Source organism: Diprion similis, chromosome 4 (genome assembly GCF_021155765.1).
Source record: "Diprion similis isolate iyDipSimi1 chromosome 4, iyDipSimi1.1, whole genome shotgun sequence".
In the NCBI taxonomy this organism is placed as follows: domain Eukaryota; kingdom Metazoa; phylum Arthropoda; class Insecta; order Hymenoptera; family Diprionidae; genus Diprion; species Diprion similis.
In genome coordinates, this window is record NC_060108.1 from 16,874,047 (window position 1) to 16,898,717 (window position 24,671).

The window sequence follows — 24,671 nt, forward strand, 5'->3', positions numbered from 1 at the left end:
ACATTTATATAGATGTGTTTATATTCACTCACCCAGGGTAGACGAAACATTTTGTAGCTTTGAGCTGTCGGATGATGAGGTCGAGGTATCGTAATCACAGGATCTGAAACAGAGACGGTAAATATTTAATTACAGATTCGGGGAGGATTTTGGAAAGACTGATTACTAGCGATATTTGCCATTTATATCGAACTCAAGACAAGTTGAGACAAATGAAATTGATTGTTTCTCTCTATTCTCGAGTAACCTTTTGAGTATAACACGCGAGATTGAATTTTCTAAAACACCGCCCGCATTGTTCTCACTTTGAACTATTATACGGATATGCTTAACGTCAAACTCGTAACTTTAGAACCGTTGTAGGTACACAAGCGCAGTTTTAACTTCCAACTCAACCGGGGTCAGGCTAATTGTAAGTACACTGCGTATTGGATAACTTACTTCTACAAAAACATTCTCGTTCTTCTCGTAAAAGTTATTAATGATTTACGAACGCTTCAGTGCTGGGTCAAGTTCAACCCGGTTGGCACGGAATCGTGGCTGCTTTAATTTCTCGTAATTTGCGCTAAGTAGAACGGATTAACATAAAAAAAAAAAAATAAAAAAAAAATACCCGAACTAATTGTGTTCAATGAAAGAAGTAGTTTATTTCTCATGTCGGTTGAATGGAACTGTTCCAAAGTTATTCTGATCACAGACAAGAAACATAGAGCATGAATGAAAAAACCAAAAGTTTTCTGAGAAGCCTTGTCAGGTACGGAAACGGACCCAAATACGGATATGCTTAATAAGCATTTGGAAACGGTGTCATGTGTAAAAAAAATAGCTGCACGTTGTTGCGGTTTATTAACATGCAACCGGCTGAAGCAGATGTCGAACAGAGAAACCACCAAGAAATATATTTGTATAAATATAGGCTTTTATGAAGGATCCATTGATACAGAGTTGCGTAATTACTGAGTATGGAATATGGGTTACATAACACGGAGGAAGACAGATGGAGGTTGTTTTCATCCTTTACTGTACGATAAGCTGAGAGAAAAAAGTAGGATTAGACGAGGAAAAGGGAAGGTTAACGTGCGATTGAAACTACACATTTGGTGAAAAGTATTTGAGTATAGAAAATAGCCGACACTCCTTGATACAAAAATTATACGAAAGTAATCCAGCAGCGGCGATGTATATAATTTCCATTTTGTCGAGGAAAATTCTTTCCGCCTCAAGGCATACGGTCTTTTGGCCATGACTCACGTCCGTCAGGAAATTAAAAAACGTTTTTTTGATCGGTTCCAAAAAGGACTGACACGCGCTGTTTCCCTTCGCGTGACGTTTCTCGTTAGGAGTAAAAATTAAATTTCTGAATAGAGAAGAACCCTCCGATCATCCCAAACGGTGAAAAGACGAAGGAAGAAAAAAAAAAAAACGATATATGAAATACATCAAGTCAATATGGTGCATTTTTCTTCGCCATAACAGTTCTTGAGAATTGAAGGTGAGAAGTGTAAATGGCCAAATTAGGTACAAAAATAAACGGAAGCAAAAAAGACTCACCGAAAACGACTGCATGCCTGCAGGACCCGGTCGTTAAAGTCGGTATTAGAAATATCGGCGAAACTTTATTTGGCAATAACGCGCCCGCCTTTACAAGACTTTTCTTTAATAGCGGCGACCCAGAACTACGTGGCCACATGACGCCCGGAGAAATCCATAAGTGTAGGGTCGTGTAACTAGTCGCAGTTATTATTTACCCACCCATATATGGTCATGTTTTATACACGATGCGTACTTTCCCGGATTCTAAAGCACAGCGATTCCGCACGAAGCTGTTTAAACGAGTCTGAGAAGCGGTCAGCCTGCTTCTCCTCATTGGTCATAATCGACATGAACGGAGTAAATACCCTTTAGTTTGCGAGGCATTAACACGAGGCGAGGAAGGAGTCGGAAGGAGGCGAAAAGTCGGTGAATTATTGACAAGGAGCCGAGGATTTCCCTGAAGCTTTCTTTGCTTTCTTTGCTTTGTTTTCTCTTCTCTCCCTCTCGTTCGCGGCACCTTTTGTTTCCCGTGTTTCTTCCATTTCCTCTTTCCTCCGAGCTCTCGGTGACTCCGTTTACCGATCGATGGATCGGGCGCTTCATCTCGTTTCGGTAAACAAGCGACATCAATCGAGGGGCTTACCTGGCTGGCGTTGGTTTACAGCCGGGATCAGGGATTTCCGACTTTCGTAGAGCTGTCGATTTTATTTGAACCGTTATCAGGCAATTCCGAGGTATTCATGGGCTCCCGACGCCATATGTTCCCCGACCAAATGTGCCCGAGCTATGGGGTTTTCCCTGTTCACCCCCACCGCCTCGAACACCGTCCTTCCACGGTTTCTTCCAGCACTGTTAAAGCGGCCAAATTGCCCCCAGGAAACCGAGAAAATATCCTTCCTCCGCCTCCGCCTCCGCCAACCCCCGACTTCGCCTCCCTAACACGTGTCAAATTAACGCCTTGTTTGAACACGTTTTCTAGCCGCCGAAGGGCGAGAGATCAATTCCGATGCGTACATACACCGTGATTCGAAAAACTAGCAAATGCGAGCTCGGACGAAAGCGTTTTCCACGGCGCATGGAGGACGTAAGTAAAAATAAGTGAGTGCAAGCGGGGATGAGAAAAGAGAAACGAAAAGGGCGAGAGAATGTGCGAGCGTAAGTAGAATTGCTCGGATAACAGTGGATGGATGCGACTATAGAATTGACGACCCATAACTCGGGGCCGGAGGTATCGCCTCGAGGGATTATTACGAGGGAGTGAGGAAGTTGATGCTTCGTATCAGAATGCATTATGGGCGGAAAAGGGTCTTCCTTAACGGAGGAAGAGTCTCCCTTCCTCCATTTCCCTGCCTCCTCCTCCTCCTCCTCCTCCTTTATTCTGTCTTATTCACTACCGGTGCGCTCGGAAAAGTCTAGACTCTAGACTCTGGGATCACGAAGATCAGTGAGGTCTATTGAGCCGGTGGTGCACGATAGGAGATTCCGGCTCCATTCAGCCCATGCGCTGCAGCGAAAGGCGAGAGGTGACTGAGCTTGCTAAATCGGGGCCGACACCACCGACTCCGCATATCCTGGAATATGAGAAATCCCGGGAGGAACCCTCCCCCCTTTCCCGATGGCAGGCCGCCTCCTTAAAACGCCCGAGAATTTTCCTCGAAACGTTTATTATTTCGAACACCGCACGTAATCATTATCGGAGATACTGTTTCCCCCCGTTTTTTTTCCTCGAAAATTCGGTTTCAAAATTATTACTGACAAATGCCACGGAGGACGAGACTCGGGTCGTAAATAATTAGTAAACGAAGGTCCAGTCGTCGGTATCGCATTTGGATAATATTTTATACGTAGTTTTGCCTTGCAGTTGATGAGGCTTCCGGAGCACGTGGGGTTTTGTATCATCTTGAAAATCCCTGCGGCCTGGGTATATACATGTATATACATGTATATATACATACATACAAGAACAGCTTCTTCTACCGAGGCTCTCAAGTCAGCGGCGAACACGGGCGACGACAACGGCTGAGGCTCATTATCGACCATGTTCGAAACTTTTTGTGGGCGACACGCCTTCCTCCCGAGGCCTTAACTAGCGGAAACTGGTTCGGGCCACCCATAAGAAGATGCATAGGAAATTAATATCATGGGTAAATTTCACGATTGAGATGCAAGAAGCGAGAAACGGGGCTCGATTTTGTCGAGTTTTTTTTCGCACCTCCGACGTCGGAGGGTCGGAACGAACCGGAGTATGATATACTTTGTACCGATGACTGATAGGGGCTGATTCTGTTTAAATAATAAACGGCGAATCAAGAAGAACGACTCGGGGCTGAGCTCCGTGATGAGATCGCGGTTCGAGATTGCTTCACGGTCGAATATCCTCTGTGTAAATTTGTTGCGCGGTGTAAGGAATTAAAGAAGTAGTACCTACCACCCACGGCTAGCTATCCGCCAGAGGCAATTACCCCGGTTGGCAGGGGATGCAAACAAAACCGTTTAGATAAATTACACCTGATAGGAAATACCGCGCTCTGTGTTTCAAAGACACCCCTAAATCTATACCAGCGGAAGCTGCAGGTGTGAGGGTTGACTTTTGCCCGTTACACCCGCGTCCGTGATTCTCCAATTCCAGTGAGACGTCTCCGAACGGCTGCAACGCGGGGACGATAAATTCATTCGGTCGATTTAATTGCCAAGTTTTTAATCCCGAGGTTACCTCCTGGAGCCGTTTATTATACTGCCCCGTCGTTAGGAGGGATTAGTCGACCTTTGAGCACTTCTTTAGACCCGGGTCAAAAGCACCGGGCTTATATTGTCAATGCATCGTCCCTAACAATCCCCCGCAGACCGGGCGAGCAGTCGGTTCATGCTCGACGAAAAGGGTATCGATAAAACTTTCCTTGTATACCCACAGCTTGTACATACCTACATATCTATGCACAGGACGACGTTCACAGCGGGACATTCAGGACTGGAATCACGGCATTCAACCGTCGTATCGATCTATTCCTCGGCTGGCCTGACCTTTCGAGTCTTATTATATATACGCACAATTTTCCGAATGAGCTGATCCAGTCGGACCGCAAAATATTTCCGACGAAAGTTTTTTCAAAGTAAGAATAAGAGGGCTCCTCTCGTATCTTTCCGAACACCGCGTACCTACATTTTCCTCCAATGATCCATGGACACATCGCAATCGGAACGCGATGCGACGCCTTTTCCTGAACCTCTCTCGTTCTAAGAGGGTAATTTTCAGGCGAGGTTTACTCAAGCCGGAGCTGCAGAGAAAGCGGGGATTCATATCCGATGCGAACTGAAATTGAGAAGGTATAACGAGAAAGATGGGAAAGCTGGGTGGAAGATAGAGAGTCATCGAAGCATTTTAATCGAATGCACGAGTGACTGGAGTGTAGTGTTTCAGTCACGCTTAGCCGAGAATTGCCTCGCCCTCCTCACTTCGTCGCTTCGTTATCCACGTCTGTGAATTGTTTTCGAGGTTCGTTGAGGTGTATTAAAAATTTGTAGCTTACGGGGGGAGACGAGACCGCGACGCCAAGAGCATCGGCGGAACGTGTGTTGCGGGTATATTGTCGAATTACAGTACCAGACAAGTTCCCAGACAAATTCCTGGTGGAACCGGTTCCCGTCACGTTTAAGCCAGGAGATGATAGCCGGCCTTAAACCAGAGCCCTGCAGCCAGTGGAGTCGAGTCGAGCTCCGATATACCTACCTGTTGTAATTAACTCCTAGTTAATACCGGGGACTCGTTCAATTCACCCCCGGATATGCTGGCAGCGCGTCAACAGCCTTGATCCCCGAGTTCTTCGTCGACGAAGAGCCAGGCGTAGGTGAGAGAGAGTTTTCGTTCTGCCAAAGTGGCTGAAATTTGCCTTGTAGGAAACCCTCGACGTGGAAATTTCTCCGATTCACTTTCTCGAGAAGAACTAATACGATCTGTGTTACGATGGACGCGGTATGTAATTTCGTCCGGATCGAATTCCACACACTTTCGCTCACGATTGTGTCGCATTAATCCGCGAGAATTGGACCAAGTCCAGACTGTAAGCTGGTAACTGGTACTCGAATAAGCTAGACTGCCACCGATATTCCACGTCGTCGATAATATAATTATATTCCAGAACGGAACTGACGACGTATGATTCGGGGGGTGAGGAGTGTACGAAACTCAGACCCTGTCTGCGGTAAAGGAATCCAATTTACAATCAGAATTCCAACGTGGTTGTATAAGAGGTGGATATATACGATCTCTGAAACGCGACGACGTTGGTAACGGCGACCTGCACGATTCTTCCGTAACCGTAAATCCGATCGACTTGAAATTTTCGCAGCAGTTTCGCGTCGTTACCGAGACTAAAGCTTATACGTTCAATCGATTTTCGATAAACTAAAATTTAACAGTATTGCGAAATTTTCAACTTGTCGCTGCTCGCTTCTATATTCACAATATTTCGCCATTTCCGTGCGGGTAGCGTTATTTGACTATGTGCAGAATCAGAAAACCCCTGCATCGTCGACGCTCCAGTCGTTAACTACTCGCAACTAGGGTGTGAAAATTTCAATTTCATCGGACTAAGATCATGAATGAATCCTGTTGCGTGTGGAGTCTTCGACGTTATTAGTTAATCCTATTTAATACACAAAGCGTTCAGGTAACTCCAAAAATTCAATCGCACTAGAGCCACGGGATTCTGCAGGAAATTTAAGAGTGGAAAACGACGTTCTGACCTCCTCAAGGTAAATTTATCGGAAGTGTAGGTGTAGGCGCTTCGGTAACCGGTAAGCCGATAGTGAAACACGCCAGACGATCGAAGAGCTGGGCCGGTCAGGAAAGGGATTTATCTCAGGCATCGGTCATTCTGAACAATGCCGGCTCTCGCAATTCTTCTATCGCTGCTTATTTCTGACCCACTTTCTTGGTCTTCGGACGCCCTCCCTGATCCCTCCGGCAGTCTTTCTCTCTCTCTCACAGACTCCCTCACTCTCTCTTTCTCTAGCTTCAATGCTATTTTATTCGCAAATGGCATCCTTCGGATTTCTTCTTGGGCAATGATTAAATTCTTCAAGAGGCGTAGCCGCATTCTGTTAACGACGAGGGCTAAGTATTGCGGAAGCACGGCTCGAAACTTAGACTAGCGTACCATCGAAACCGAAAGCTCGAAAGAGTTTCGAAGATTCGTTGAAATCTTGGCGCACCTCTGCAACTTGAGGAGCAATTTACAACTCAGGAAAGACACGCGTACCGTTTGATTCCACAGGGCTCAGCCGGCTGCATGTTTTATAGACCAAATCGAACAACCCGGGTGACCGAAATCTCCCCCAGGAGTTGTAAACCGTGAACTTGCGCTGGGAGTTCAAGCTACCTACGTCATTCTTGATTTAAAACATGCTTCCTCGCTGAGGATTGATCGGCGAAATCATTGATTAACATCGCATAGATGAAACGTACGAATCGATCGACTCGTCTTAGATAAAATATCTCGTTAAAATATAATTTTTCCGCAGGACCGAGGCGAGAAAATTAATCAGAAAATCAGTCCGACGCAACGGACTTGCTTGCAAGCAGTGAGAAAATTTATCGTCAAAGGATTCTCCGTCCCATATATTCGCGCTGAATGATTCACGCTGCGCGTGGCGTGGTAGGTGAAAAGCGCGGTCTTATAAGCCAAGGCCTCACTGTTTCACTTACACATCGCAGCTCCGCGAGCATTAGCTCAAGTATCTGCAAGCTCCACTCGGTAAAGGGTATGAAACGGCCGGGTGTTCTCATCCCTCCAGGTATGCCTCCCAGCTAAGACGCGGCTTAGGGAAACATTGGCCCGCTGATCCTTGCCGCGATTACTGCGGATTAATTATAATTTCTTGGAGATTTATAACGATTAATTAAGTTAATTACTAGCCGCTGTTTAATGTATATATACGTATACATATACGCGTATACGAAATTACCCAAACACCCTACCCACACCCTTATTAAGGCGCACTTCCCTTGCGCGCTGCAGGTAATAGCGGCCATATTTCGCCATGTAAATTTCGCACAATATACTTTGTTACCGACCGATAAATCTGCGGTTACCAGATTGATTCTCAAATTTTTCCTTCTCTCTTTCTCTTCCCTTCCCTGCCCTCTTCCCTCACACACACACACACCGCTTGTTAATGTGAAATCAGTTACTTATCTGGGCTGTGGAGGTATTACAATAGCATGTGATTATTTACTCGATGCTGCGATGTTATCTCTGCGGCTGGCTCGAAGATCGGCCGCTACTAGAGGCGAGGAACGTCTGGTTCTCGTAGCTCCGACAACGATCTGATCTCAGGTCGATGTATCTGGCAAGCGATTTATCAAGCGCCGCTTAAAAGACGGGGTTTAAGTGGTAGGAGAGGATAAAAAAATGCAGGAGATGAAGAAGGGAAACCCGGGCCCCGCATACGTGGGGATGGTCGAGGGATTTATTAATCAAAGTATTTGTCCTTGGTAAATATCTCCGATCGATCAATATATTGCGGTCGTCGGTTGTTTTTGAGCGATGAGTCTTTTCGAGCCTGATGGCCAGGTTCGACATCGTTTGATACGCGTTTAAGTGGTACTTTTAATTACCCGTAAGATAATTAACAGCCAACGTTTAATCTCCGATCAACAGGGGGACCTGAGGAAGGGGGAACAAGCTGAGACGGGAGTGTAACAACCGGAACGTCGGGGGAAAGAGAAAAAAAATTTGTAAAGGATTCTGTGTAAAGACGCAACAAACAGGCAGCAGATAAAATAGGAAGAGAATATATATGTATATCTATACACACACTTCCATCGTTCTGAATGATTACTAGCTTCGAGGAAAACAATTATGCGTTTCGTTCAGCAAGTGATAATCTGTTTAGAAATTGGTCAAATAATTTACGACACTCCCAAGCGAATTGTTGATGAAAGCGTAATTTCGATCTATCCGAGAAAATTAATAATTAAAACACAAAAACGTGGTCTGAGAATGATGTAAAGTGAAAAGAAGTTCGGGCCTACGTATTGAGGGTATTGTCATTGAACAGAAATCGATTCCTGCTGTTTCTATAAATTTTGCTATTTTTGAAACGAAAATCGGGGCGACCCGCGTATTTCCTCGCGCAACATTATTATCACGATTATTATTATTGTTTCTATCGTTTTGAAGGGCGAACGGCCGATTGGCAAACGAAATCTCGTTACACACACGTAGAGCCGTGGTATATATATAAACGTATCCGTCCTAACGTTGGTAACGCAATATTCGGGTAACTTTTTCCTTCCGGTATTCCCCCGGGATTTTGAGGAGGGCTCAGCTCGTCCTATATTATAGAGAAAGAAGACAAAGCCAGGATAGATATAGTCGGATATGGACGCCTCGGTAACTCGTCTCGCGTCTTTGCTTCGCTTTTCTCTTCCCTCCGAGGATATAGAAACGTTGGGAGTGTGGCCGACTGACATGGTTAACACATAGGCATACCTATACATACAGAGTTTTGAAGATATTCTTGTTTAACCGCAAGGCAGCGCAGCGCAGCGCGAGTAAATAGAGTTAACAATTTATATACACGCGGCTTAAGGGTTTGTTTTAAAGGAAGAAGGAAGGAGGGCGGAAAGAAGACGCGGAGAATAGAGGGAGCGGGAGAAGAAAGGGAGGGATAAAGGGAGGGAGAAAGGGACCGCGGGCGGAGGCTGAGATCGTGAAAAGACCCGATACCAATTATTTTTTATCGCTCCGGGTAGAGAAAACTTTTTAAGATCTTGCCTGTCGACTGTCCTCAGTCTGGTAACTGGGGAGCTCACCTCACTCAACCACCTCAGCTACAAACCCTTTTTATTAGCGGACGAAGAAAACCCGTTCATTCCCCCCCCCCCCCCCCCCTTTCATTTCACTTTTTTTTCCCTCGACTTTCTTCTCTGTTTTTTTCTCGCGTATTTTTTTTTCTATCATCATTTCTTCACCCCGTTACGATGTTCCTATATTTAAGAGTTTAGCCAATATACTATCAAATAAAAATGTCAACCTAATTTTTTGACTGATTTTTCCGGATTTTCATTGTTAATTATAATCATTTTTTTTACGTTGTGTTTTCATGTAGATCGATATTTTCGTACGTATTGTAAGATTTTCAAAGACAGACATAGATATAATAATTCTAAAAAGCTCTCTTCCCCTCCCCTCCCCCGCCCGTGATTTTGTAATTAAGAATATAGCCACTCCGTTTCGGTGAGTAATTGTTTATTCAAATAATTAATTCATTTTCCACTCCTCATACCCGCGGGTGATATTTCGCAGCGTGGGTTAAATCGCGTCCTGGCCGCGGGGAGAAAAGAAAATCGGATTATGGGATGATAATAATTGTGCGAGTGCGGCGTGTGACAGTTTTTAAAATGACATTACAAGCGATCGATACTCAGGCCTGCCCGCAATGGCGTACACATAACAAGATTACCAAGCCGAAGGGTAGAGTAAGCCTTCATTCTCCTTCCCTCGTTCCTTCCCACCCCCGGTGTATCCGCACCAAGTAAGTTGAAGCTCCGAAAAAGCACTTGGAGCTTGTACCTATGGATACATATATATATATACATACACACGTGCCGCAGCGATGTTCGCCGAGTGTTTTTCAGTCTCTAATCTATCTGTAAACGGTGATTCTTTTCCTTCTCCCCGTTTCGCCTATTAATGGGCAGGTTTCAACGGTTCAACCGAGATAAACGATGCAGCTGCTCGCTCGAGCAGATCCGGGCACGAAGAGGAGGGAACCCCCCGCGTCTAGTTCGACTCGGTGAAAGCTCAGGCTTTGGTAGTTACGTTAGTTACGTCTAAGGGCAAGGGCGGTGTGTTGTTGTGAAACGATTAACATTATACCGTGATAAATGATATCCTAAGCCCGGACTGCGCGTAGGTACCTACTCCTATAATACAACGCGGTGTACAACAAACGAATATCATCACTAATAACAGTGATGATAATTGTACGCCGAGTGATGTTATATACAGCTTGTAGAGTGGTCACAAGTCGTCGCGCTCCACGAGAGAGGGAAGGAACTAATTGTAAGAAGACGACGAGTAGAAACGAATGAACAAAAAAAAAAAAAAAGAGTGAAACGAAACGGCGGGAAAATACTCGGAGCGAATGAAGTGTGAGAGAGAGACACGCCAGAATGAGGGGCGGGAGGGGGGGGGGGGGGGGGGAGGTTATAATATAATACAACTCGGGCCTGTAAAGTGATACGGAAATTTGTCTTCCTTTTTGTTAGCACAGTGGGCGACTCGTGAAGGGTACACGATTATCAGGATTCCAACCAGCTCGAGTATCGTTCACGCGACGTCAACAACGTCAACAACGTCGGCTGCAGGGGTCTAAAGACAATATCGGAGAAGCGGGTTCCGGGAGATTCGCAAATCGTATCGCGGAAGCGAAATTCGGGAACGAAAGGCAGCCCTCGCACCCCTAACTCCGACGGCGGTAGGTACCACATGACCCTCCGGCATATTTGGGTCACTTCAGAACTCCGGAACCCTTTGCTCGCGAGGAATTCCTACCGAATTAGACTAATGAACGAGACAAATTCATTAACTCTTCAAACTTCCCGAACCTTTCCCACACCCTCGGTTACACAGGGCTTTCGGCACGGAGACCCAGCGCATGAGCGGCTGCGTGAGATCAAACCTGAATTTTGGCTGAGGCGCCTTTGGCAAAGTCGGTACACAGCTTATACGATTTGTCAACTCGTTTGAATTTGAGATATCTTTTTTTTGTTTGTTTTTTTTTCTGATTTTAGCTGGTTCTCTGGACTCTTGTGAAAATTATGAGAGAGGTAAAAAGTTATCGTTCGGTAACGAATTACATCCGATTTCTTAGTTCGCATGAACAAATTTTCAAAGTCGAAAGATGGAGAAGAATAATTCTCGATTGTTGAAAGGTTATCCGTTAATCGCGGTTCAATCCGGAATCATCTCCGGGCTTAGAGGATCCTTTGAAGAGAAGATATCCGGACTTTCCAAGCTTCGTTCGGACCCTTTTCAAAGATCAACGTCTTATCGAGAGTATCTCGAGGTATCGCACATGGCATCAGAATCATTCGCATATTCATCCGGCAGGTTCTTACATCGGTTTTTAAGACTGATAGCGTATTTATAATATTCCGCCAAATCGGCGGTCAAAGAATTAAATCTATGGGCTACCTTGGACAGTGACAATAATAGATGTCATCGTCAAAGCTGTGTGACCAATGTGGCCGATGTGTCCAAGTGTGTAGACCGGTCCGTTTGTCAGGTGCTCATTCGATTTCACCGGGCGATCATAACCGACTTCTGTCAGTGCAGGTGGGAGGCAAAGTCACCCCGACGTCTCGTGACGAGATATGCGAATTCTGTAGACGTTGTACAGCTGGTACTGATACCCGAGACCAGCCAGTCAGCCAAGCAAACGGAGCGTCAGTAAGCAGGAGGCGGAAGGCAGGAGGCAGGAGGCAGGAGGCAGGAGTGTCGGCAGCACGTGACACGGAGGCAACACACTTCGTTGACTTTCTGACAAACGTCAGCCACAGTTCGTAGTCGGGACCGTCTCTGGTTATTTCTAGTTATTGAAAAAAGGTCGCGGTGGTACGGGAACTTTACTTTCACTTCGGTGATCGCTTGCCTGGAAGCCCACCGCCAGTAAAGCTCCTGTTATTTGCGTCCCGGGGTTTTTCATGAGCCAAAACTGAGGAGAGGAAAACGTAGAGAAGGTCAAAAACGAATTTTAAGAAAAAAGAACCAAAATCAATGACTCCTGGGTTAATTAAACGTGTCGGATGTACGCGTGGGCACAAATATGTACTTAAAAGCCGTGGGTATTTCGGAAGAATTGAAAGAGATGTAATTTTAAGTAGCTCGGAGTTGATTCATGGAATACAGAATGAAAACGTGCGGTGAAGAGAATCAGGTAGGTAGGTAGGTATATTGTATAACTCGTTGTAGTTAACAAGGAGCTGCCTGCAGCGGCGTCGCATATAAAGTAATTTACATAAATTCTTTACGGCTTGAGTTTCGGAGCTGCACAAGCAGCAGGCGGCAGAAATTAGAAAATTGTATACATGCGACGGCGTTACGTGAGAGGGATTTAATTGCTTCGTGGTTTATTCGTCCCGCTGTGAATCTATCCAATTTATCACGACACATCATAATTGGCCGCAGAGCAGACAGTCCGTGTAGACTATAGGAATCGTAAAACTTGGTTTCAAAATAAATGAATCATACCTCAGACTTTATTTGCCCATTAAACAAATTTCAGCTCCCACATACATCCCCTGATTCCTTTTTCAGAAATTCTCAGTGCCTCCCGTTACATCTAGGTATAATATAAAATATAAAGGTTGACATTCGTTTGAAGAAACGTTAAACGTCGGTCGAAAAGAGTTATCGTATAAATTACACTCTTGGACAATTCTGCTCAAGATACCTACGTACGTAGCTTTGTTATACAACCGGTTAACCTAATCTACCGTTTATTTTTTGAACGAGCAACGCAAGGGAAAAAGTACGCAGACGCGTAAGAAACCGTCAAACATGTTTCAAGGCGTACGAACTGGCTCTGGAAATTTCTATACGACTGTTCCACACTCCCATGTGTACAAGAAACGTATGTCCAGTCTCTGGGCGACGTAGCAGCTTACGCAGATAGTATTACTGAGTTATAGAACGTCGCGAGATAAGCTATACGCCGTTCTTTGCTGTATAAGTAATTCCCGTGGAAATGGAGTCGCTTAATCGCAACTGTGGCTCGTTTCGCTGGACGTTGTTACTCCCATTAAAGAAACGGATGCTGTCTAAAGAAAGGAAAGGTAAAAACGGGGAGAGAGAGACGAGAAGAATAAAACAAGACTCAACGTTGTCACGTTTTACGGATACAAACGATTGCCGTTTACCCAAGCTCAACTGTAAATTGACGAAGGATACAACCGTAGCTATACATTATATGCGAGAGAGGAGATTAGATGTTTGTTTACCTCACAAAATACCACAGCTGCGTGAAATATTACGAGCGCTGCGTAAATGCGCAACGTAATGAGCAAATTGCATCCTAAGAACTTTAACCGCAATTTATTGATGATCAAGAGTCCAGCAGCTGCAACTGTGCCGGTGGTTAAAATTAATTTGCGTTAAAGATAATGATCGGCCCCGCAGTGTAGGGAGGTTTAACACAAATTACTAACTCAAGCCGCAAGTGATGTGCGAAAGTGCAGATGAGATATATGTGTACATTGCGTATGTACCCATTCACGGCATACCGACTGATGATTCCTTTCTTCGTCGCGATTATTCAGCTACGCGGTTATGACTCTTCGAAAATTTACTTGCTGCACTGCAGAGGCATGCAGACGGTAAAGTGAAAGGATGCAAACATAATTCCGTACCGAAGACGTGACGAGAGGAGGGAACAGAAACTAAAAAGAGAGAAAGAGAAGATGGGCAAAAAATGTACAAACTGCAATGACACTGACTGTATTTCTTTGCTAAATTAGTTTCCGTATAATACGATGCGAATATCGGCAATTTTTTAGGTCGAGAAATCTTGAATACGTAACATATTTGCATGCTGATTATAATCCAAAGATTGATGGTCAGAAATAGGATTTACTTTGGATTTTTAAATTTGTATAACTGTAGACTGTAAAAAATGACACGTTCGTTGAATTTCGATTGAATTGCAAAGCTTTTGAGAATCGATTGATTAATTTTCAATCTTTCACTAGTTTCAAATCGTGTCCAGGGATTAAGAATGGTCCAATCGCAGCTTCGCTGCCCGCGAATAATCTACGTTATTCCTCGGGTTGTAGATTGCGAGAGAATCACAATATCATCACTGCACTGGCAGTGGGTCTCTGGGGCAATTGAGTCTATAGAGCATAGACCAATGTAACATAGGCCGGCTATAGAATATAGGGGAAGCTATAGAGACGGCGGACGGCAGCCTCAGTGGCGAGTAACACGTGGGACAGTGTATAAGCTGGGTAGCGACTGGGAAGGAACCGTTAAGGAGGACGCGATCGATTGGATCGGTAATTACCTGAATTGCCTTAGCTCAGAGGCACCCCAAGGCGAGGAGAATGTCGCGGGTTCAGGTTCGAGTGATCGAAAGAGTCGCTGCGTCGATGGTTCACCTGCATTTACCGCGGTGGCGACAATTTGCGAAAAGAGGGAGAGGAGGAAGGGAGGAAGGGAGGAAGTAAACGCGGCAGAACCGTTTATCAAATGGACGAGGGAAAATTCGCCTTCCGTATATCCTTCTTCTTCTTCCTCTTCTTCTTCTTCTTCTTCTTCTCCTTTTCGTATGCCGGGTTTTTCCTCACTGGACAATCAAAAGGCGAGTGGTGCAGGGACGACGTCGGCAATAATTCAGAGGGGCGAGACGGCCGGCATGAACTGCCTTTCGGCTTTGGGTTGACTCAGGTCCAGTTAAGGTCGGATTTGCTCGAGCCCCAGCAGCGGCGGGGTGGCCGCTCCTTGGAGGACGGTGGATATATATCAGAGAAGACCGAGGGCTGATCAAGAGTGATTGGTAATCACCTGGTTGGGCAACCCTCATATCACGCCAATAAGCTTTTGCAACTCCTGAATTTCATGCCGGCTTGACCTCTTGCCTCGCGGATGAGAAACTCGTCCTCCTAAAAGTATTTCTTGCTTACGGATACACGCGATGGTATAAGCACACACACGCACACCATCGAGCTGAGACGATGGATAAAGCGTATCAAAGTCCTCCTCGAACCAAGACAAATTGCATCAATGACTTTTTTCCTCCACGGCCACGCCGCGGGTCTTTTCGGACCCAATAAACAGCCGTCATCCATACTCCTAATTCGGCTTAATAAGTATCGTTAAGTTATTACACCGAGAGATGTACAGCCTTTCGATTTTCTTGACGTCTCCTCGCTTCTTGGATTCATTGAAATTTTTCCCCTACGCGGAAAACGAAGCTCAAAATTTTTTAATTTTCAAGTTTATACCTAAATTATACTGTTGTAACTGTTTGAACAAATGTGTAAGACGAAATAATAAATTTAAAGGTTTTCAGAACAACTTATCATCAATTTTTCGCCCTTGCTGTTCGAGTTGTATCTTTTACCGTCATATTTTCTTATACCCGTGAATCGGAGAGGAAAGAAAAAAGAATTGTCACATGGATTATTTAGGGGCGATATTCTCGAACGATGACAGCCTCGCAAGGTTTTATTACATGATGGATCGTCGAGTTACGTTGACCTACGATGGAATTTATCATGGTGTAGAATTAACCGTGCCTGTTATTTGCAGGAGTGTTATTTATTTATTTGTCGTTGGTTTTTTTTCCTTCTTCTTCTTTTTTTTTTTTTTCGCCTTTGTTTCATTCATTCATTTATTTATTTTTCGCCCCGTTTCTACGGGTAGCGAAGGGGTTGAGAATCTTGGGAATTGGAAGACTGGCGCGTATAAGTAAAATAATACGATCCGTTATTTACCGTGTATAAAAAAGAAATGAGGAATTTTTTTTCCTGTTAGGTGTAGTACCTCGTTGAAATTACGTCTGGAAGGATATAAATGCGTGTGTATCCTTCGTTGAGTGGCATGTGTGCGCCCAATCTCATTCCCGAACACTTCTATACAAATAGATACAGATACTTACAGTACATATATGTATATATATATATATATCGTAGGTTATACCTATGGTATACCATGGTATCTACAGTATAACGGACTACACTTACTATACGCCGTGAAATTGATAGCCGCTCTCCGAAACGAAACGAGGATCTGTATACTTGCAGCAGGTAATGCAGACCAGCCACCGTATGTCTCTCCTTGTTATTACGATCATCTATATTTTCACCCTGATAAAAAATTCAGCCCAATATAGCTAACGCCGCAGGTAGATTACCTCCAGATCGCGGTCGGCACCTATACCAGCGAGACTTTCAATTTGTCCTATTTCTTTACCAATGTATCATGCATTTAACCCCCGCATGTTGGGGCGCAAAAAATTTCTACCCTTTATGTAAAAAATCACCCTCCCACCGGCGTATATGTCGGGTCATTATTTCCGCGGAGTCGCGCGGTAGACGCCGCATGCACCGGTGAGAGTTTGCTCCTCCGGGCAGTGAAATATTTCATGAGAATAAAAGAATGGAAGAGCCACGTACTTCGTACCGCCGCGCTGCACACTCCCTGATGCCGTGCACTCAGTCTCGTCGCTCTTATTCTGCATACGTACGGAGGAGGGTAGGTACACACCCCCGCCTTGCTGTGCAGGACTCGCGGGAAGAGAAGGAGATCATCATCCCTTTGTTTCGTTTTTCGGTGAAAATCTACCCGGACTCTGTGTGTGCTCTGTAATTTTTCATTCGCTTACATTGCGACTGCAGCTGCAGGCGGCGTTTCGAAACGTCTCAGGACATGAAAATCTCGCTTACGAAGTCCTGGGGATCCGTTTCGATTTACTATATCGAAAAGTAATGTATTTTGTAGGAATTCGTTTGATTAACTTTTCAAATTTCATACCGTTCGCGGTTTAAATTTGAGGGATGAGCTTCAGCTTTGCTGCGGTGTGGGGCGAAAGTTTTCTTCGTTGACGCGCGGATAGGAGGACAAGGAGACAGTGGAAGAGGAGAAGGGAAGGACGGAAGGAAGGAAGGAAGGAACGAACGAGGTAATCAGGTGCCTGTCGCCCACCAAGGAAATATTAATGCCGGCAAATTGCAGTCAACGAGATTGAAAGTAGCTTAGAATAGCTGGGAAGCTCAGGCTCGAATCTCCTCGACGTATTTTCAGATCTTCTTCTTTACTTTTCCAAAACCTATATAAGTATAGCGACGGTGGGAAGTGGAGTGAAAACTTTCAGACTTGAGATCAATTCTTTCTTTCAAAATCGCGGACTGAAACCAACGTAGAAACTGTGAGTTTTTCACTCTAATTGAAGTTGAAATCTACAGAGCTATAAAGGTGGCGGGGAAATTTGTAGCGAAGAAAAATCTAACGTGACCGATTTGCCGATATCCGCATACAAGTCGGAGTTTGGCGACGAATTAGCATAAAATATGGGGGAAAAATCGGGTAGGAAATCCCGTTAGCATAAACGCGAGGTTCGAGGGTGTCAGGGAAACGAAAACTCATTTTCAAAAACGGCCTTTATAGGGTAGGCAGTCAGGCTGCCAGGTATAATACACCATGGAGGAGTAAACGACACCTCAACTTATTCGCGCGAGTTCCCAAAGAGTCACGACGAGACTTTACGCGGGAAGGGTGTATAGCAGGGTGGCATAAATCCGCGGATCCTCGAGAGCCCTCGAAAGTAGTATATAGAGAGCCGAAATTCTCCTCACTTTGCTATCGCGTAACTGTATTTTCGACTGCAGGCACAGGTTATACGAACCACCTCTTGCGGAGGTTTGCTTTATTTTTTCTTCTCCATCTTTTCTCGTAGAGCGCAAAAATATAAGAGTGAATCGTACTGTAAACGAAGAAACGAAAATAAATACAGAAACGAAAAAACGACTGACTTTTATTGCTTTACAATGTCGCCGTATATACATATACGTATACACGAATACCCATGCTATAAAAGTTTCCCAGTTTTTGGTGAGGTCACATTGGCCCGTCGAGGGTGTGACACGACGTTAGGGCTCGAGTGGAAAAATGTGGAGAGAAAGAGGGATGAAGAAGAGAGAGAGAGAAAAAAAATAATAATAAAGAAAACGGTGGAGAAAAATCGTAAAAAGTGAATTACGCGTCTGATTTCAGGACGTGACTTTATTACTCCGAGAGGAATACAAATTTAAAACTTTTCATGAGCTGAGAGGGAGGGAAAAAGAAAAGGGTAGGTTACCTGGTACGTACTCTAACCTGCTCGCTTCTTTGTTCTTTCTTGCTTTACCTTATTAAACACTTGAACTCAGGGTATATGAAAATAAAAAAATTACCAAATTCGTTTATGTACGTTGCGTATACATAGCTAATAAAATACTATTCTTCCGTCAAAATGCGACAAAATTGACGTGACAGATGTTTGTTGTAGGTACCGCTGTAGGTATGTTCGATTATCTCCACGGGATACGTGATTTTTGCTTAATTCTACGGCTTTTGATTTTGAATCACGTTCGGTCAAGACAAATAACACACGACTTTGGCAGATTGGTCACGTAAAGTACACGCGGGAAAAACTCTTTCTCCCTCCTCACCTACAGATGTTCCCAGTCGGCAGATATGAATTCACACCTCAGTGATAAAAAGCCAACCTGAACAAACCGCAAAGTGCATTATTCAAACAATCCGCACGAAAGCAGTCTGGGTGATTTTTCTTTTCTTCGCTTTTACTCTTGTTCTTCGGTATAATTTTTTCCCCCTTATCGCAGAAGAAGAGAAACATTCGGCAAAAGGTATTCCTAATTACCAAGGCCTCCGTTTTTCTACTTGTAATTTTATTACCCGTCGTACATACATATCTACTGTGATCTTATGGTTTTACGGGATCCACCGAAGTCCCGAAGGTTATTCGAGATGCTGTACCGGTAAACCTACCGAGGAGATGTGCGTGGAACCGTTAGTTGAGAACGCCTTATCTACCCCAAATATAGAGAAACTGGCTGTCGTAAAAAGTGTTGGACACTAAAAAAACGAAGGCTGCGTTTACCGATAAGATCGATATAACGAAGCGAAACGTGAAGTCTTCAGTCTGCTATCTACGTCTCTTTCTCTCGCTCTGTTTCACAGATAAGTGGGTGAATAATAGCACCAATTTGTTAGTATAATTTCATTAATTCAAGATATCGGAACTACAACTACGGTAGAACGAAGCGAGAGGCTTCCTTCTTGGGTGGAGGAATTTTTTAACTCGCTACACCAATCACGAGCTTTCAAGTGGCTCGTAAAAATATAAAATTTAAGTTTCAAGTGTCCTTCTATCATCTGAAACCTATTATTGTTGGTATCCCAGTTAATTATTCACTTGTTTATATTATACCTACTTCTCAGCTAGGATGAGTTGTAAAGTAGAGACGAGTTTTTTCTTTTAAGATATACTTTACAGCATCTGGTATCTCTGAAGTTTTACGAGATGCAATTAAAACTGAACTGACAGAATCGTAGCGATATTATCTCCTTCGGTCAAAATTTCATCCTCAAATCTTCGAACTGAATTCAGAAATATTATCGCAAAACATTGTAAGATTAGGAGTTATTTTTATGTAAACATGCTTATTTAAATAAAGTAATTCAATCGTTACGTATATTGATATTCTACGTCAAACGATTAAGAGAAAGAACGTGTCAGATAATTCAATTACCGAAATGAGCTGTGAAATTTCAAAAATTAACAATTGCTATGTGTGAAAGTGACTACATACTAGAGATAATTTCATTTAATTATCAACAACTCAATTGAACGAAAAATAAAAGCTCTTTTGACAAACAAACGTGAAATGCGTTTGAATCAGAAGAAAGAAAATTCATTTTTATAAAACCGCAATTACTATATCCATATGCGGACAAATACTTGTACTGGTGATACACAACATGAATAATAGAATAATCCGGATAACTTTATTTCACAAGAATTTTACTATTTGCCCTAACCTAAGGTAAATGGATAATATTTACACGAGTGTGTGATGTTTATACTGTTCCCCACATAACAAAACGCACAAAAACCTGACGCGGGTATATATTCCATAAATAACTGGCTAAGCTTCAAACGAATTTACATCCGCGTAGTCTCGGCTCGCCCCGTTCTATGCGAAGAGACTAGTGTTACCATTGGCCGTCATACCTATTTATTCATAAAAAAGACATAACTGGGTCACTTCTCTTCACTGCATCGCCAGATGTGGCCAGGACTAGAGTGAACGTCACAAAAGTACGATTAACAAGAAAGTTACTGCGAACATATATCGGCTGAGATGATGCAACTACGCAAGAAATAATCGCCTGAATCACTACATCGAGGGCTTGGAATTCATGTAAAGTCATTCGAAGTCACTTGAACTTCAATGCTTAATGACACGATCACTGCACAGTGCAAGAGTGTGTACATACATATTCCATCTCTCAATTGATATCAATTATCACTCGAAAGCAGATTTCTCATCGTGAGTGACATGAAGCGACATCAAGGTTAGACAATTTCAAGTAGCGGTAAAAATGTGATAAGGGATTGAAAAAGTTCCCGCGTAATTTTCAGAAGTCCTTTGAAGATGAAACTTGTTGCTTAAACAGTGCGAATAATTCGGTCGTAAAAACGTTGTCGATCGTTTAGCGCGGGTTGAAAAAAATGGTTCTTACGATGAAGTTGAGAACCCTGCGAAGGGTTTCAGCGGCTGACGGAGAGACAGCGCCCTTGCGCTTTGCTCGGTACCCAGCCACCGTCATCATATCTGATGCCTGAATAATTGATGCGACGAAACAGACCCCCGATGGTCACATCCGTCACGTGCGGATGTAAATATTCCGTCCTTCGACCCGCGGCACCCGACCGACCTCTGACCTGCCGTTCCATTTACTCCCTGTTCCTTTATTCCCGGATCAAAGCAGGCGTTTGTCGCTCGGGGTTCGTCGGGCTTCTCTTGCCGATTTATAGACTCATTGATCCCTCGTTGCGTGCCAAAGCACATAGCCAACCGGCCCGCTCGGCTAGTCCCTGTTACAACTACCCATCCAGGCACACCTTCGACTTCTCCGTTCCAGGGCTGACCCCTGAACGCCGGGTTGCCCAAGGCCAGAAGGAAGGTACGACCACGCATTGATCCACTCCTCGTGGAGGAACTTCTATTTACCTACTCTGCAAGCCACCTTGACCCGTGCGTCACCAAATATCGAGATAACGAGGAACGAGGTACGGGTATAAAGAGAGGGAAAAACTCACGGATGGGAAGCTTGAGTAGGCGGAGATGTGTTCACTTCCGCGTTGGGCCGACCATCGATGGGCTCCATTAACGAATTAATTTCCTCTACGCAAAAGTGTGGAGAAATTCGACTGGTGTAACCTGCATTCGAAACATCAATCACTGCACTCTGTAGGTGCCTGCATGTATTCGTACCGTGAGATCGCGGCGATAAGAAGTGAATAACGCAAGCTCAGAGCTTCGATTCTCGATCACGCGTCGGTCGGCGCATGCGCAAACATCGGCGGCGTTATCGACGGAGCAATCATCGTTTTAGACACGCTACATCGATCATACAACGGTCACAACTCTAGTGTACCGTCGGAGCATGAGACGGATTATTTCTAACAATAAGTTATACCGCTTAGCACGTAGTCCGAAAGAGAATTATAAATTTTAATAGCGAACAAGACAGAGACTCCCTCGCGTTTGGAATAATTCAAATCCTACACCGCGCAATCCTCTTAACGATAGCAAAAATTTTTTAGATGCAAGTGTGCGGCGTGGACGATAATGACGGAGAGTTCGCGCGTGATCCGATCGAGTAAAATATTTGCTATTTATTTATTAACGGTTTATCTAGGGATGGCAAACAAGCCTGAACGGCACGTAGCTCGCGCTCAACGTTGAGCCTCTGCAGGAACATCGGCTCACTATTTTGTTTATGTTGTGCCGATAATTATGCCAGGTTTTATTGGATTTCCCTCGCGGAATACGCTTCACGTATTGAACGAGCGTCCGGATTTTAATGCATTTTGCAAACTCTCCCGGCTCTCGGTGTTTTTTTTTTTTCTTTTTTTTTTAATTCTTGTCCTCTACGCGCGACAGACAAAATCCGTTATATCCTATTCGGGACAATGCGCTCAATCGATCGACAGTTCATAATAGGTATCTGTTTATTCCACTTTTACAATTGTAAATATATACCGTGCGCATTGTCGAATCAGAACGAATCTGATCAGAAGAGAATATTATATTCAATATCTCTTTAAAAATTCTGGGAAATTTCCACAGATGGAAGGGATTAAAGATTGAGAATATTGTGAGAATTATACATCCGTGAACGAGTTTTTTTTTATTTTTTTTATTTTCAACTATCAGGGAGCGCATTTCGCGTGATATTGATTATGATCAGGAGACTGGGAGACAATTATTTTTTTAAACTAACTTATTGCGAGGTCAAATTACCATACGCATATCGATACAGTAAAATACCTTTGAAGCTTATTCGTTCGATTGGTTCAATTTTGGCGTGGTAGATGCGAATGTAGCTTCTGTATATATATGTACATATGAGAAATTTCGAGGAAACGCGAGTAGATCCAGACACGTACCTATCTCAAAAGGACTCGTACCCGAACACTCGGTATAATGCATATAAATAAAAACCTTTTGAGTACGCAGATTTGAATCGGGCCATTTTTCCCGCCCCGCCTCCTCCTCGCTTTTTATCATTCTCTCTTTTTGCACTCAGCTAGCACAGCACTCTTCCAGATCCGGTTCGGCGCCAGGGCGAGCGGACCAAGAAGACCTTTAGATTACGGGTGTATCCACCAGGCGCTGATGTACTCTCGTGTGCTTATTTGGCGCACAAGAATTTTTCGTTCCAGGAGAATTGCGACAGAGACGAAGATACATAGATATAAAGAGCTAGCTGGGAAAATTCAATTCCGTTCTATCGTGGCTTGGATGCAGAAGTGAAAAAAATTTGAATGTCAAATAAATTTTTGAATATCTTATAATAATTTGTTTCAATCACATTCACCGCGCGGATTATAATAATTCCAAGCCTCCGTCGTGTCTTTTCAGCCACGGCGAGCTTCTAGTTGTTCGTCGATTTCCCATGCGCATTAATTATCAAACGGATTCCACTTTTTACGGAATAAAACTGTTGTTTTTTGCATTTCAATTTCTTTTTTCTTTTTCTTTTTATTCCCTCTCTCCCCCTCTTTCTCTCCAATGAATAATCATGAAATCTCTGTCACTCGTTTGTACGTCGCAGCCACGGTTGCAGGGATCTCCGTATCTAGATCACCGATTCTGATCTATGCAGCGGTGTCGATCAATCTGATTGAAAATTTGAAAAATAATAATAATTTCCCCAGCAGTGATTCGTGACGATGAAATTGAATATCATTACAAACTTTTCTTTATTTTATATATATATATATATATATATATATATATATATATATATATATATATATACCAACGATTTTGCACAGATTTTTTCATCTCCAATTCAAAATAAAACACCGCGTTCCGTCCGTTGAACTCTTCGACGTAACTATAAGGTATTATATTAATCACACGCGATTTAACTCCGTATAGTTGATGTGCCAAATTGGGCGTCACCGTTTTCGATTGATTAAACTATTTTACGTGGGTATTGTACATGTGTATATATGTATATGTATGTATAGAACGTATATGGAAGGCGAAACAGGTATATACAAGAGAATTGGACTGTATTCAATCGATCTCTCGGCCAATTTGTCTCCGTAGTGAAGTACGACCTGACAAAGCGAGATCCCGCTCGTTATATGCACGAAAGCACAGCCACAACAAACTGTGCATACAGTCGCAGGCAGGCCTGTATTGCACCAGACACAGCCAGAGACGATACGTGGTTGATGCACTCGGGCCGCGAGTGGAACAGTGACCGTTGAATTTGAGGCACCTCTTCACGTTTTTCAGCCTTCCTTTATCCTCATATATTGTATGCAGAAACCAACCGTTTGCGATTAACTCCGAGGCAATCCTGCAGGAAATTAGAGTCGAGAGGGTTGAAAGAAGGGTTGGTGAGCAGCGATCGATTGTAAAATGCAATAAAAATAGGTCGAACGCAGTGCTAATTTCTTAAAAAAAAGTTTTAATTTCTCTACCAAATTGAAAAAGGACAAGAAAATTTCACCGAAAAATGTTAAATAGATACGTTTAATTTTCGAATCATTGTGCATATATATTTGTAGACAAATTGCTCTCCGTTATCACCGTCTTTTTTTTTGTAGAAGCGCAATTTTGCGTACATATTCCCATTTTTAGGATATATCTATATATCCATACATGTTGCGTGCCTACATGGTTTCTATTTTTATTCCATTCAACCGGAGACTCACCGGTGCGCTGACGCCGGCTGCATTTGTAACGGATAGGAACCCAGTAACTATACCTATATTTTTATATATGAGTACGGTTGAAAGCTTTTCGTGAGACGGGCCAAACT

At 43.6% G+C, this 24,671-nt stretch overlaps 1 protein-coding gene across 2 annotated transcripts in view; it reads right to left on the reverse strand.

The window, feature by feature from the left end:
* LOC124405186 (leucine-rich repeat-containing protein 4B-like) overlaps positions 1-24,671 on the reverse strand; it is a 227,192-nt gene that overhangs the window by 57,031 nt on the left and 145,490 nt on the right. For both annotated transcript variants that reach the window (XM_046879875.1, XM_046879876.1), the window contains one exon: positions 33-103. In XM_046879875.1, the coding sequence (XP_046735831.1) occupies positions 33-50 (18 nt within the window). In that variant the 5' untranslated portion in view covers positions 51-103. The remainder of the gene's footprint in view (positions 1-32; positions 104-24,671) is intronic.